Source organism: Sander vitreus, chromosome 14 (genome assembly GCF_031162955.1).
Source record: "Sander vitreus isolate 19-12246 chromosome 14, sanVit1, whole genome shotgun sequence".
NCBI lineage: Eukaryota > Metazoa > Chordata > Actinopteri > Perciformes > Percidae > Sander > Sander vitreus.
In genome coordinates this window covers 17,943,868-17,960,900 of record NC_135868.1, presented here as the reverse complement: position 1 = coordinate 17,960,900, position 17,033 = coordinate 17,943,868, and the positions used below count along the sequence as shown (strand labels likewise).

Here is a 17,033-nt window from a genome sequence, read left to right as displayed (position 1 = left end):
GTGCAAGATTTCAGATCCACGGGGGGGGGGGAAACACCAACACTTTATAGCGTATTTTAGATTTTATATAGGCCATACTTTTCAACTTGCTATTTTGTTGAACACAACACCACCCAAAAGCTTGGTTGTAGCATTTCGCATACAATGCTACTGCAAGTGTAGCCTGGGGAAGCAAACTAGAGCGATAGGCTCCCTCATTACACTTAAGTAGCCACAGTCTGCATTGCAGGCCATGGGTTTATCTTGACTCTGACCAATTCTATGTTTTTCTAAAGTGCTGAGTCGGAACCACCTCTGCTGGAGCATATATTTTCTTATTGGGTTTCCCTGCACGTCTATCTTTTTTTTTTTTTGAGAAGCTCAATTTTGAGCAACAGCCTGAGGTAGATTTGAGGTGGGTATGGGAAGCCCTATCAGTCAGCAGCATTAGACACCTGAGGAGAGCCGCGAGCTTCCTTTCAGTCTCAAGTCTGCCAGATCCATCATTTGAACTGTGTGAAGTAATGCTATATACATCTGGGAAGGTGGACAATAAATAGTTTACTCAACATAAATGGCTGGTCTGAGAAAAGATATGAAAATTATTCGAAATACTTTAAAGGCCCTAAAAAAATGTCTCCATCAGCTTGTATATGAACACATAATAATATAATAAAGTAAGATGCTTAAACTTAGTCACATTCAAGCATCAGTATTCATCTAGAGCTGAAACAATTATCTGAGTAATCATTTGAGAGGAAATGAATCTGCAACACTTTTAATAAGTAATCATTTAAGACTGTTTAAAAGCAAATTGCCAAATAATTCACAGGTTCTAGCTACTCAAATGCTTGCTTATTTTCTTTTTTAGTGCTAAATTGAGTACTTTTGCATTTTGGAACCAAAAAGCAAGACCAAGGTAAAGGTAAGGAACTATACAGTGATATCCTGGAGCCTAACAAAGCAAGCCTGGCTCATGCCCCTTTCAAATAATACTGTAGCAAGGGAGCTCCGACCTAATAACCCTAAGAATTGTGGCCTTTCGAAAACCGTTTGCAGAAAAAAAAATTAAAAAGCAACAAAACTTTCAAATGTTGTTCCCCGGCAAACAAAAAAAGAAACATCCTTGATTTGAAAGGTTCAGTAAACTCTAATAGCTTTATAATTCTGTTATCGCCCCTTGTCGTGTAGGTGGAGGAGTTGAGAAGTGATCTCCAAACTGAAGTGTTTCACTCGATCATGATTGACTTCTTACTCCTCTCCAATCCATCCATTCCATAGAGATTTATGGGAAAGTTGAGTGGACTGCCTGCCAGGCAATTACTGTCAAGTGGATTCTATTGCTCCTCTTTGTCACCCTAACACTAGAAATTTGGTTCTCATTAGATGAATGTCAAATGGAATTAGGGCCTTCATCTATTTTGTGTGACACCGCCCGGCACCTCAAAGCCCGTCTCTGGCAACTTCTTTTCCTATAACTGCTGGTCCACTCACCTGCTTTGGGGTGACAAGAAACATGATACGAGAAGAAACTAACTGTAGGTTGAAATACTTGAGTTAAGAACATGAATGAACCAAGTTGAAGTGTATGGAGAATGCAGAATACAAATGAAATGATTTGTTATGCATCATTTTGCTTATCACCATGTCTGTCACACTGGGAGATGTGAGACAGGAAGCTTAAGTTATTGTTCCAGGGGGATCAACTGTCTCGTCATCACAGTTGAGGAGCATGACCTACAGCTGGACCTATCAATGAAGTGCGTTCCACTGAAATAAAACCCCAACAAAATGTCAATACTTTTGATATCCTGACAACTACAGTACTGCATATAAACAGGCACACAATGGAGCTTAATTATGATCTATAATCCCTGTCAAATGGCAATCCCCTCTAGCTTGTTGCACCATTCACAGAGAGACAGCAGGCCACAACAAAAAGGCGAGTCTGGACAGTGATGTGCCCTCGTGAGACGCAAAACTAATGACTGGGTTCACTGTGCAGTGTGTGCAGTGTGTGTGTGTGTGTGTGTGTGTGTGTGTGTGTGTGTGTGTCATTAGCCACACTCTCATGAGAGGCAGCGTGCCTGTGTGTTAGCTGTGCCAAGATAGTGTAGCGCATCTCAACCACAAAACATGCTTAGAGATTATCGCTCTGCTACTGACAGAAGAGAGCGTGAAAAGTGTGTGCTCAGTGTATTGGTGACCTACAGTAGCACTACAAACCTGTATGTGTATGTATGTGTCAAAATCTGTTAAAGTTCCCATTTCTTTGGATACATGTTTTTGTGTGTGTGTGTGTGTGTGTGTGTGTGTGTGTGTGTGTGTGTGTGTGTGTGTGTGTTTTGTGTGCTTTGTGTGCATCTCTGCAAGCACCCTCACTGCCAGATAACTGCTGCCAACACAGAAATTACCCAGCTTCTCATTCTTGTTTCAGTGCCAGGCATGGAAAAGCCCCACTCTACGAGAAAGCCGAGTACCCAGAAGCGAGCGTATGCGCACACACAAACACACATCTAATCAACTCATCACACATTGTGGGTTGACTTCAGTAACTGTAAGACTCAGATCAAACAACAAAAAACCCAACACAATTTCCAGCCGCACGATCTTATTTTCATGCCTGGGCCGATAGTGAACACTGAAATTAGAGATGGCCCGATACCATTTTTTGCTTCCCGATACCGATTCCGATACCTGAACTTGCGTATCGGCTGATACCGAGTACTGATCCAATACCAGTGTGTCATATATTTTATTATGATTTAACAACTGTATACTACTATCCCTGTATGGATGGGATATTATTTCTATCTTTGTTGTCGGTCTGGCTCAGGTTAAACTCTTTGTGAAACATGAATGCCACAGAACTTTCTTTTATTCTGCAGTTTGTCAGTTATAACGGAAAAAGAACATAAACTACTTTAACATAGATTTTATTTAGGGCTTCATTACGTGGTATTGGATCGGTGCATAAACTCCAGTACTTCTCGATACCGATACCAGCGTTTTAGGCAGTATCGCAGCGGAGTATTTGTATGTGTATTTATTTCATTTAGAGATGTTCCGATCGGAACATCTCTAACACGTCGTTATTCAGGCCTATTTTTATATTCAGTCAGAACTGAAGCACCAACAAACTGAGAGGATCGATACAAGCAGTTGTCTGTGCTGAGAGTTGAGAGGCATTTAATCACTGGCAAACAGCTACTAAAGAGGAGGCAATAGGACAAACTGATAAAAATGGAAGGAGGAAAAGTAAAGGAAGAAATGAGAGAGTAAGAGTTGGAAAAACAAGTGAGCAAAACTGAGGCTTGAAAGAGTAAATACTGATGGATTTAGTATTGAGAGAAGTGAAAGGATAGTGGACCGGAGGTTCCCTTAATTGCAAATGCTAGCTTGTGTCAGTTCTTCACAATGTTGCCTGCAGCAACGGCTCTCAAAAGCTGCCACAGCTGAACTTTCTGGCAGGGACAATATGGCCACAAATGGACCATTCTGACACAGCACTGTCATCGAACCTGGCCCAAGCAATATCACTAAAGGACTTGAATTTTTCTTTGAGGCAAGGATTGTAAGTAAATCATTATTTTACGCGACAGCTGATTCTTTTCAAGTAAAATAATTCAGTTCAAATTCAGATAAAGATTATACATTTGAACTAGAAACTGGTGTTGATGAAAGCCTGTGTGATTAAACATGATTTAACAAGTGTTTTGTGGAAAACGAATATGTGAACAAGGCAGTTACATCTCTGCCACTCTCAAATGTTTTTCCCTAACCACACAACCTTGAAAACACTCTCAATGAAATATTCAAAGTCAAAAGGGAGTGAACTCGAAATTAAAACTGTCAAGCGCAGAGAAGCGTTGGAGTTTCGGAGAGGTAATCAAGAATAACGGAGGCAGAGAAAAAGAACATAAACGAGGTGATGATCTTTTACTTTTCCCCCGTCGTACTCCCAATTTAAGCTAAAGCCACTCTGTACCTGAGACTAGATGAGATGAAATCTTGTTGCCGTTCATATGGGACTCGGAGTCATTACTAGCACATTGGTTTTGGAATCAAACTGTTGTGACGGCAAATCAGGGGAACAAAACCGCAAGGATTCGGCTGCTCAATTGAAATGCAGTGTGTAATTAACTTTATAATCGGTTTACAAATGAGGTCTACCCTGCTGCAATCTCTGGAGTGTTTGGGTGTGTGTATTTGTATGCAGAGGGAATGTGTTTGAGTACTCAACGTGAATACATTCTCACTTTGGAGTGGAGACACCTACATTAAAAAGTGCGGGATTTATAATCCATATGGAAACTAGATATAAATTGTTATAAATGACAATATACTGTTAGCTGTGGTAATAAAAGCGCTAAACAAAGTGTGAGTTTGTGAGATTTTTGTGCGCAAATCATGATGTGAAACACAGAAGAGCAGAAAAAGACAGATGAAAGAAAAAGGGGGAGTGCTGCGCAAGTTTGGAAAACAGGGCATTTTTCCAACATTGAATGATTTATCGAGATGAGCTAAAATAGTTTTGCATATGAGAAAGGACAGACTAAAAGCATTTGCCAATACATTAGAGAAAGGATGGGTGTAAATACAAAGCCAGAGTCAGTGTCCTCCCTCTAAAGGGGTTTTAAATAGATCTAATATCACACGGCATGTGATGGCCACAAAGTGATATGATTATGCTCATCTGAAATGCGCGTGTTCATGCACGCGTTAAAGGTTTAACATCGTTTTTTCCTCTTAAAAGAGCTCTCTCTCGCTCACAAAAACCCACTTGTCTCTGTTCTCTTTCTCCACACAGTCTGTCCATTAGTCAGTCTGTGTTCATTTGATCAGGTAAACAGTTCAGAGAAGACATATTCTCCACAGCTGACCACCAAGCTTCTCTCATATTTGAAATGGCTCGCAATTTAGGGAGCAAGATGGGACTGGGGCGTAAACAGTTGCTATAGTTCCCCCTGAGGGACGAAAATATGTTGCTGCAGTACACTGCTTAATACAATTTAAAGTTTTGTTATTCATCATTCTTTTTTTGACTTTTATCGGTTTTCTTCCCTTTGACTTCCTGCGTTATTTTGCTTTTGTTTACTCCTCCTCCTTAGTCCAACCTTGAATTGCAAAGCCATAAACATCACAGTAAAAGTAGCCAGCATTGCTATCACAGCGAAATGCCATTATTCTGCAGTGTCAAATAAATACTTTGGATGCTGAGTGCTTCCTCCTATGGAAAACTGATGATGATATCAACATGCAAAAATGGTGCTGGTTGGAAAACAATTCACCCCGTTCCCCTTGCTTCACATTCTGATAGGATGTACATTTAAGATGAGACCGTGTTGATGGTTGCCATGGGAGCATGTTATTATGTTGTTATTGGGATTGACAGTCACCTGCCAACTAATCACAGTCCAACTCAGTCATCAAGTTACTGCCATGAAGTTTTCAATTTCAATAACATTTCAGAGGCAAAAACAAAAACACTAAATGGCAAATGTATTAGTTTGTCCTGCAGCATGGTATGTGGTGTTATGTGAATACATTTATGAAATTAGAAAGGATATTTGAGAGAAACAGACAGAAAGCCCCACAGGTTCTCAGAAAAATAAAACATTATACAAGATCTCACCATGGGAAAATAATACACTCTCTTCTTCATTTTCAGAACTGATGGGAGTATTGTGAGTCACATATTGTGACGTATGATAAAAATCCAATTTAACTATGCATAAGCAAAATTGGCCTCTAGCTCTGGACAGAATTAAAAGCTAAAATAATGTCTTTTTTCTAGAGCTTCTGAACTGAGCTCTTCTGAATAATAATGCCCATAACAGATGTGTAAATAACCTGCTCCAGAGCAGGTTATGTTGGAGATTAGATATCAACCGGCGTAAAAGCACCGCCTACTGACCAATCAATACTCAGTTGATAACGGCGTCACCATTTAGGAGATCAGGTGGAGCTCGGTGCGCGGAGAGAGAGAGAGAGGTGCGCTCATAAAAGTTTAAACATTTAGAGAGCAATAACCCCATTAACAATCCCTGATGGGTATTTTTACGAAAGATATAGATTTTCAGCGGAGGGAATTGCATAAAGGCTATTGTCGGCTTCTTGAGCCGTGTGTTGCCAATGCGCACATTGGTTTGAATTATATTTTTATATTTTTTATTTGCTCTCACGATCGCTTACCACTGCCAGGGTTGCAACTGAAATAATAGGCTAAAGCAACGACAGTTTATAGAAAGCACAAGTGTAATTATGGTCAGATCTTGTGCCTGACTGATGGGGAAGTGATATTGAGAAGCGTTGTGATTTACGCATTTACAGTGTCTGCTATTTTTTGCCTGTAAAACCGTGTCTGTGTTCTTCATATTTATGTAGAATTATAGTTTGCTCTTATGTAAAATATATACGTCTCTGGTAGATGTTTGTGATTGTTCATATGGAGCAAACACCGCCTCTTTTATGTGAACGCGCGCATTGCTGGATTGGGAAACTCTGGGTTGATTGAACTAGTTGTTAACCAGCATCGTGACACAGTTTATGCGGGACCGTGGTTGTTAGGTGAAGCCGGGTAACTGAAATCAATCCAGGGCATGTTGATCTTGATTAGTAGTACAGGCCTCTTTTGCTGTGTTGTTAATGTACTTGTCTTTATGTATCCATTGATGTAATTGTCCGTGTATATTTCCAATGTGAATATAACAGATTTCCCCCACGGGACAATACATATCTATCCATCTTCTACCATAATTAGTAGGGGTGTGCGATTCAGAAAATGTCACGATTCGATTCCAATTTTAAGGCTCACGATTCGATATCGATTTTCGATTAAAAAAAACCGATTCACAGTATGTAAATGTAGTTACTTTTCCCATGTGATTGCAGTAGACATACAATTTAAAAGAAAAGAAACACAACAAAGTAAATGTACATTGATATTACTTTGTATGTCTTCATACAAAAATAAAAACTTTTGCAACTAAAAACTGCAAAAGTGCCAAGCTTTGGCCAGCTTTCAAATACCTTTAATTCAAGTATAAAACTGTTAAATAAAAAGAGCTTTTACATTTAGCTTTAAAGTGCTGTACTCAGACCTAACAAAAAAATACTGCTAAATGTGGTTTAAGGAGTACTTCAGCTACCAGGGTGACGGTTGAAATGTGAACTCGACTGGGCACATTGAACTTCCTAAAATTAGGCCCTTCTTTTTAGAACTGTGGCAACTACAGTCCAGTACTTTTGTGATGTGTCAGAATCACATAATGGATACACATTTAGGGGTGTGTGTGTGTGTGTAACCAGTTCATAGTCCACCACTGGCTGGAATCTTTACATTCTTTTGCAGAACCAGAGAACCGGAGTGAGCATGCTCCGCTGTGCAGTTACGATGTCTCCGGCAGTTGAGAACACTCTCTCTGTTGCAACGCAATAGAGAAGAGTGTGCGTTGGTTGACTGGCACGGTACTTTAGGTTGTTGTTCGTCCACGTCTTTAATGTTAATCTCCGGGTGATGCCGTACCATGTGAGTTCTCAAGTTTGTGGTGTTTCCCAAGGGGGTAAGCCTCTCTCCACAACGCGTATGGTGCCATTTTGATGCTAACAAGCACTCACCCGCTTCATTCATTTTGACGTCACTTTGACAGTTAATAACTTTACATCTGAAACGTTTAAAGACTTTATTTGGCCATTGTTTATTTCTAAAGAAACACGACAATGTATAAAAGGCTCCATTACCTTGTATCTCACGTTATGGCTCCGTAGCAGACATTTTTTGTAAAAATAGGCTAACGATTGTGTCATAACCACGCAACTTACTGTTGCATAGTAGAGAAATTACCGTACAGTACAGGAGAAGCTCGCAGGCAGTTTCGACTTACTTTAGCTGTTTAAGTTTAATTACTAATGTTAACTAGCATTTTAGTTAGCAATAATTAGCCTGTGTCCATGTTATCTCCTTACATATACCTACGATCTCCATCTCTGCAAGATTGGGAATGATTGAGATTTCTCTTGGCACAGCTACCAGAAGACTTACAACTTTCAGACAGGTTGCTCACGTCACATTTACGTCTTCAAGCTCAGTTTGCAGCTGCGCAGTAACACTCAGCGCTCACCAGAAAAGTGCTTCTAATATACTTCACTGGTCTCCGTCCAGAGCAACGAGATCTGTTGGTCCATTTCTTTAACCGTCTATGGTGTTTCCAAAATACTTAACTTTCGCTTTGCAAAGCCTGCATATAGCACGATTCCTATCAAGTTCTGTCTTCCCCTCGAGGTTATAAAAGCCGAAATGTGTCCAAACTCTCGCCTTCAATGAGGATGGAGCAGGTTGAATAATTCCTTCTGTGCAGTTTACCATTGTTTGCGCCGACTAAACTACCTCCGCTGCACTCGTTCTTCTTCTGATTATGACAAAAGAGTGCCCAGGCGAATTCGACACAGCGCCATCTAAGGGAATGGCGAGGTAATGTCATTTCAGGACAATAGTGTCAAAACGAAAACAAAAAATATGAATTGATTTTTGGAATTCTATGAATCGATTTTGAATCGGTAGAGCTTAGAATCGATTTTTTTGCACACCCCTAATAATTAGACTTAGGGGACACAACGCATTGTTTCTTTTCACTAAAAATAAAGAAAAACCAAGCCAAAACATCAATAGAATTTCATATTTTCCTCCAGGGGAGCAAAACTTCAGTGGAATTGCAGATTAGGGCCAGACTAAAGTCCAAGTACAGCTTCTTTGAGCACAGGCCAAAAAGCCTGTCTGATATTATGGAGACAAATGAAAGGCAGAAGTGAGAGATGACACTTGCTTCATCATGTAACAGAGGAGACAGACTGTAGAAAGATACACTATCAGACAAAGTGTAGAGAGTGTTGTCTGCACATTGTCACTATGTAGTTTTACAGAGGGGAGTAGGGATTGAGAGCCCTAATGGAATAACACACACATCCACCCTGACGTGGCCACTTAAACAGAGGGAGGTGTGTGTATGGGTAAGTGACCACTGGCCAGATAATGATGACCCATAATGCATTTTGTGGCGATATGGGCTGTGAGATCAGACACATGGTTGGGATGGATATAGGGGATTGGCAAAAAATACAGGCAGAGGCATAAAGAGGAGAGGCACACGAGGAAAGGGGAGTGAAGAAAAGCATGTTTGTGTCAGAAAATAGAGACAGGCGAAGAGGTAACGAGCGATGGTAAAAGAGAAAGAAAGAAAAGGAAAGTGATTAGAAGAGAAAGTGAGACAGAGAGTAGAGGAAGAGAGAGAGAGTTACATTCTTACCATGTCAATGAGGCTCTCCTGGATCCGGTTCAGTGTAGTTCTCAGTCTGCTGCTGATAAGGCCCAGGCCCGATGACTCATACTGTCGAACACACACACACGCACACACACACACACAGTTTTTGCACAGTGAACAAACACCTTCCTCTATAAGAACACACACTTCAGCAGAGTGTGAAAGAACACACACACAAACACACAGCAACATCTGCTATCATCTCACATAGAGAGAATCTTTACTTTCTGCTTCTAGTTGAGTCTAATCGATCAGGGAGGAGTAACTGGGAGGAACAGACATCACACCGGCGACAGTACATGACAGACGAGAGGTAAAAGAGGAGAACGCACAGCAAACTCAACATCTAAATGCTTGTGAAATCACTTTTAGATGCGTTTGATGTTACTTGAGAAAGCAACTTACGAACACCTTAAGGGCTACAAATCAGTGTTGACTAGCCTTTTGGACTTGCAAGGTGCCGGGGACAACCTTGTTTATTAGTCACAATGTTTCCAGAGATCTGCTCTTACCAAGCAAGCAGGGCCCACCACCCTGGCAGGGCACACATCTCTGCCACCGTGAGATGGCAAAGACGGGCTAGGGACAGGCTATGGATGATGTATAGGGCAGCAGAAAGGAAAAACAAGTTAAAAAAAGAAAAGACAATGTGGAGGAAGTATTTAAAGAAGGAAGCAAACAAAAACGCAGAATTAGATTAATGCAAGTAATGAGTGAAATTACATACAAAATCTACATTACATACAGAAAATGCTGATCAGCCAGGTAAGGTAAGGAATATCTAATTATTGTTTATTGTTACCAGGATACATGCTAGCTTCCTAATTTATGTCCACACACAAATTTGCGTGTGTGTGTGTGTGTGCGCGTCATTCTGCATCACTGAAGACTGATGATGTTAACACTTTGACCTGCACATGTGCATGCAAGATGAATATCATCCATTGTGAGGGAACTGTCTGTGGGAGTCAGGAGTCGAGAATGGAAAAGAACCATTTCTTGCATTATTGGTAATTTTTCAGAGAAGCCATCTATTTACACCTCAAATACGATCCTGTTCTGCTCTCTGTCTCTCTCTCAATTCAGTAGAAATAATCAAATCAAAAGGAACAATAATAACAATAATATACCAATGGTAATAAGCAATACTCTGCTGTAATAATGTACAATACTCTCTTCTCTCTCTCTTAACACATTTTTCCTACTTCAGTGTTTTGGTATGCAGCCTCTCTCCTCCCTTTTGTCTGCCATCATACTGCAAAACAGAGCGACACAGTACAGAATCTTCCATCTTTATCTTCCCAATTCACTGTTTTGCTCTTATTTTAACTTTCTTCCATATCTTAGAATATACACTATTGTAGATAGATCCAGGTTTTCCCCATGGGGCAAAGCTTCCAATAATTTTTTAATCATTAATCACTTTTCCAAAAAAACTGTAACTCTGCCTCTCTCAGTCCCAGCAGTTGAAAGCTCCGTTATTAATAGCGATGAAGAATCTGCGAGCATGGCACATAATGGATCTTTAGCAAATGTTTAACAGAGTCAATGGTGCAGCTTGACTTGAAAGGGTCAATACACACAGATAATGGGGTATTTACCCTTTTGAATATTTAGGTCACCTATTACGCTTCAAGTGGAGGAGTCAAGCAGCTCCATTTTGATTCCAGCGGTGTAAAGAGAGCAAAGCCTAGGTCAAAATACCAGCATATGTGCATATCATTTCCATTAGCTTATTAAAGATTCATAGGGGCATTAGCATTTCACTGTAGGTGCCTCTTAGAGTAGGACTATTAATGAAATGGGCCGGTTCATATTACACTTAATGAGGACTAAAGGTACATTGAAAAAAGAAAAAAATAGTTTCAGAGAGATGCAGACAAAGAGATAAAGAGATTAAGGAAACTGTGGCACAAAAGATGAAAAAAGGATGGGAAGGAGCAGGAAAATGACATATAGTATATGTGTAAGGAAGGAAAAGAGAGTTTAAGACAAGGTAGACAATCATACAGAAAAAGAGTGATATAAATAAAAGCATGGAGACAGAGAGAATATAAAACCCATAGCAGATTAAGACATGAGAAAAGCGACCCCTTGACAAGTTGTCAACTCACAACCCCTTTCCTCATCTCCCAATGACACACACACACACGTCAATAATGTGTAGTAGAGCTGCCCCCGCGGAGCGTTCATCCTCTTTATCTCTTCCAGCTCGATGGGACAGAAGTCATTTTGCAGCTATCATTACCACCTCCCCGAGGGTGATACTGACACAAATGCGGTTTTCTTTCTTTGTGAGGAACAGTATAAATGACATGATAGTTTCTAGACGGAGAGGGGAAACTGGGCTCGCAGACTGTTGAACCTAAATTTGCACTGATACAGACAGCAATGACAAAAGACATTGGTTATCTCCCCCCCCCCACTGTACAGCATCTGATAAACATGAAAAAAAAATAAAAAATTCTATCTTTAAAAATAAAAGCACACACTTTTCTTGAAGCACCATACCACTGATGCAGCAGAAGTAACGTAACTGCAGGCATTGCAATAGAATAGAAGACCGACACTCCTGATTACTTGTGGTAAGTCACATGCTCACATTTTTCTATTGTTAGTAATAAGGTGTGACACATTGGCATGGTATGATGCACATCAAAACACCAGTGCTTATTGTTTTTGTGGAACATTTTATGCACTTAATACGATAAAATGACAGCAGGGAGATGATTAGAAATGAGGGGGGGTGAGAGATGAGGACCAACATGCCAGACTCATATCGGGGATGTTGCGGTTCATTGTTGGAATCTAAACCTCTAGGACACCAAAGCCCCCCAACTGTTTCCTATATAAGCCCACACGCTGGCTGTATCTTGATGCTTGTAGACGCATCAGGAAACTGTATAACTCATGTGTCAGTGGGTTTTATAGATTTCAACTGATGCACAAATAATAAATAATAATGCGACACCGATGTGGTCGGTTTGTGTTGAACTCAAGGTAATAAATTCTGTCTATTTTACAGTATGGTGACAGTGGAGACATATTTAAATATATACTGTATATACATATAAATAAATAAATATTGTACTTTGTACTGCACTACATTTATTTGATACCTTTAATTACTAGTCACATTGCAGATTTGGCTTAATCATACAAATACAATATGATGTATTATTCTGGATAAATATAATACAATGTAGTATCATATATAGAGTATATTTACCCACTTCAACATTAAAGTAAGGTTCATATAAATGCATAACTAATTTAATTATAAAATGTACATTATTCTAAAAAGGAGTACTTTTTACTTATATTTTGATGCTAGTACTTTAGGATTTTTACTTAACATTTTGAATGCAGGAATTTTATTTGATACTTGAGTAAAAGATCTGAGTACTTCTTCCAACGCTGCCTGTTTCACTCATTGCTCTTTAACATAAATATACAGCATGTAATCAAACAATAGCATAGTGATTCAAAATACTGTACCATGTCATTGCGTCCAAAGAAGGTGTATACAGCATACAGGTAGTAGTCAAAGAGCTGTGACACACAGTGGATGACATCGAAGGCAATCGGCTTCAGAATGTTCATCATCTGCATATACTTCCCTGTTCGGAGATGATAGAAAATAAACAGTAACCAGAATTTGCCAAAGTTTGTTGGACAAGCTTTATGTGTTCCTGGTTGCATACCAAAGAGTATCACAGTGGTCACCCAAACTGTTTTTTATTAGCCTCATTTTCATTTTTAACCCAGTATCAGTTTCCAATCAATAACATGCTTCTGTTCTTAAGTACATATTGTCGGAGATTAAAAGAGTTAAACTGCAGGGAGTTAATCATGGTGGAACCACATCCTTTAAGCAAGAACTTCCACAGGAACACATTGCATTTGCATACACTTGAGGGCAAGGATTGAATTTAGCAGGAAGGTAATAAAAGCAAAAAGCACAGTAGTAAAGGGGTGTAACAAGGTTACCATTGACTCAGAACTGATGAATGGAGGGGGGAAATAAGAAATAAACTCGATCTAGCTGGCTTTGCCCCTGAGACAGCACTATTTCTCTCACACTCTCATTTTTCACGCCCTTTCTCTTGAATTCTGCACCGAGAACTCAGGGAGCAATCTAACTCCATCAAAGAGCTGCACAGACTGAATTAGAAGTGATTGCTTGGAATCAAACTTTGGCTTTTCACTCAGTTTGCCACTTTGTTTTGCCACACACCTCTAAATCAATATTACCAATTTTGTGAAGAAAAAACAAAAAAATAAATAAGTATTCTATTTTGTACTGTATGTGCAGGAAAGTTTTAAAGTGTGAACAGAAGAGGGATGGTGAAGGAATGAAAATGTTAACAGCAGATCTGTATCAGCCCGAGTTATTAAATTAATTCATATTGCAGAAGACTTATTCAGCGGTACAGCTGCACAGGAAAGAAACTGCAGTTCACACATGAAAATCACATGATGAAGGTCACATCGCCAAGAGGCGTTCTTTGCCAAGGAAGGGCACAGATGTCTTCAAAGCCACGTTACAAAGAAGTGTAGGCACCTCTTTGGAAAGGTCAGAATTTAGGGTGAAGGCTAACAATTATTAGTGCAGCACAGTCACACAGGTAGCAGCAGAGATCTGAGTGCACCGATGAAAATTGAGCTGCTTGCTTCATTGGTGAATAATTAGAAATCTCAGCAGGTTAGAGAGGATGTCCACTGTGGCTGGGCTGCTCTCAAGGAGAGCTAAGTGGTAGAGTGTGTACTGTACGTGTGTGTGAGTGCGTGCGGGACTCACCAACAAGCCGAATGACATTGAGGGTGGTGTTGGTGAGAATCGGTGCATTGGTCTTATTGAGGTTGCAGTCAGACTTTTTCTTGCTTCTTATGGTCTCTCGGGACGCACTGATGCGTGCAGGATGTGGGGGTGAGAGAGAAAGTAGGGCAGAGGTATGAAGCGGAGAGACTCAGTAATATATGTTAACATCCCTGATCCTTAGCAATGATCGGCCAGGTTCAAAAACCTTGGCGCAGGTCAGAGTCTTCAAATTGATCAATCAGTACCCATTAGACAATGCAGGAGACACAGAGGGACTCCAGTGGTGAAGTCTCTGAACTGGTGATCCTGGAGTACCAGACCCCTGACACTGACCATTGGGCCATAATAGCCACTTCTCATTACATGGGCCTTCTAATTTCTGGATGTGATCATGCAACCCAATTCATAATTAACCATTAATGATTCCTGCTCATAAGATAGGGATATTAGCATTTAAGTGACTATAGGCTAATGTCAGATTAATACACCTAGGGAATAGGACACCGAATGTGGTGAGAGTTAAAGCAAAAATATCAGGCACATGAGATCGGTGAAATAACGAGACTCAACGCTGAGCACGAACATCACGATACCATTAATACCCTATTGTACATTACATGACAGGAGATGCTTATTATAACAGTGCTTCTGTAATGAAGAGCTACTGAATAAGTAATGGCATTGTATGTCTGGTTTGCTGTGCAAATGCACAGGAAAAATTTGAGGTTGGCTCTCAGATGATGTATTAACAAACGTACAGACACAATCCTTGTTTCTTAATAAATTAGGCGACCAGATACACATAATAAAATATAATAAACTGAAAAAGGAGGGTTATAAAATTCAAAACTCCATCATGCTGCATCAAAAACAAGAAATACATAAATAATTACAGATATAACATGCTAAGACGGCAATTGCTCGCATTAATTATATCACTCATAGAATTCAACACACCCAATACATAATGTATGTAAACTCATTCAAATGAAAATGAACCATTTTAAACAAGGTGCAGAGGAGCATGATTGCCTCTGTTTTTGCTAAACAGCAACTTTCAATAGTCAATCACGTATGCGGAGGTAGGAAGAAAAAAATGTTCATGGGTAGACAAAAAGCTTCATACAAGCTTTCTGCCTACTTAGCAGTGTCAGGCAAAGTGGAACTAAAATTATCATTACTAAATGCATAAAAAGTAGCATAATGCTTGACTTCACACCCTTGTAGAACCTACTTTAAAAAAGATTATTATCATAACATTTTATTTTGCATCTGTGAAACAAGAATTAGTTCTAGTATATAGTTATTTTCGTCTACATGTTCACTTACTTTCATAAATATTAAATAGCCATTAGTAGAAATGATGGACACCTGGATATACCAATGTCACATGCCATGCCCTGAGCTGTGTGTCTTTGGAGTGGTGAAAAACATTTTGACTTGGAACTGACCTCTTGAGTGGAACATCACCCGTCTGCTCGTCAACGTAGTCCTGCTTGAGCTCCTCAGCGACATCACTGTCGCTGTCGTAATCTTGATACACACTCTTCTCCAGCTCGTCTGACTCGTACTTGAAAAATGGGGAAGAGAAAGATTAGATGAAAGTCAATGAAAAATGGTCAAAGGGCCATTGCAAAGTAGAGAGGCAGTACAACAGAAGCGAGTAAAGAGAAAAAACATAACACTGTTATAACATGCCGTGAAACTTTGCTGACACATCACCAGTTGGGGAAGACAAGTGTGGAGAAATGAAAAGAGGCCATGTGGAAATCTTGTTATCAAATACAAACTGGCTACTCAAGTATAAAACGACGTAAAAACAAATTGTATTAGAGGGCTGGGATTCAATTATTTAAAATATTAATTGAAAAAAATATATAACATCCCCATCTTTTAGCCCTAATGGGTGCATAACCATGAAACGACTGGCTCGAGGAGGAAAAAAAGAATGAATTCAGCTCCCAGCTGAGAATCTGGTTTAAGCTCACCTGCAATACGACAATTTTTTTTTTGTCCTTAACTGCAAGCTCAGACCCTAACCTTAACACAACAGCCATATAGAAATAATTACAAGCTTAAGAGTGAGCCACGTTAGGGCTTCTGCAAGCCTGGCATGTTAGCAATATTGCAAATATTGCTTTTGATGTTGAGCCTGAAAGGAAAATACAGGTATATAAATATATAAAAAGAAAATTGTTGATGTGTCAGAGTGTCGGGGCGCCTGTGTAATGTATTCTCCCTGTTCTTGAAGAGAAATATTGTTTGTTCAACAAATAAGCCTTGGAAGAACAACCAACTGATTTGGACTTTATACAAGTCATTGGAGGAGCACATGCAACATATAACATCTACAGTACTAGGCAATATTCTCCGGATCACTGTATCCATGTCATAGATATCTGATGGAACCCTATGGAAGCCTTGACAGATATTAGGTTTGTTTTCCTCTCTATGACTTGTGGTGTAATTTAACTTCAGTGTGTGATCAGAGCTAAGCAGTATTTATGCGCAGAAGACATTATTTCACATTTTATGCAGTGCAATGTTGTCAGAAGTGGGTCTGTATGAGTCTACTGCTGAGAAATGCAACAAAGAGATAGACAGAGGTTCAGACTGCTAGCTGCTTAGCAAATAGCTAACCTGTCCAGCTAGCAGCGAGTCTGCCCTACAGCAACAGTGCTGCTGACCAAGACCATGAAGACAGGTAGTTTGTTCTCCAGTTGCCCACTAATGCTTACGCTTCAATGAGGATTTGCCAGTAATAGAGAAGCAATGCTGGTGTGTGTTATAACAAAGACTATAAACTTTCCTCAAGGAACAAGAGGGCCCTGACATACAGTAAGACTAGCGTAGCTGCTAACAGTACCATGCACATACTGGATGATGTTCATTGATTCCCCTGTTCCTTCTTA

General features: G+C 39.8%; 1 protein-coding gene across 2 annotated transcripts in view; it reads right to left on the bottom strand.

The window, feature by feature from the left end:
• Positions 1-17,033, bottom strand: part of vps50 (VPS50 EARP/GARPII complex subunit) — a 118,862-nt gene that overhangs the window by 26,227 nt on the left and 75,602 nt on the right. The window contains exons 19-22 of one of the 2 annotated variants that reach the window (XM_078267279.1): positions 15,573-15,691; positions 14,101-14,207; positions 12,798-12,919; positions 9,285-9,365 (exon numbers count right to left, since the gene is read on the bottom strand). In XM_078267279.1, coding sequence (XP_078123405.1) covers positions 9,285-9,365; positions 12,798-12,919; positions 14,101-14,207; positions 15,573-15,691 — 429 coding nt within the window. Of the gene's footprint in view, positions 1-9,284; positions 9,366-12,797; positions 12,920-14,100; positions 14,208-15,572; positions 15,692-17,033 lie in introns of those variants that run through there. The other variant, XM_078267280.1, reaches the window with a different exon arrangement.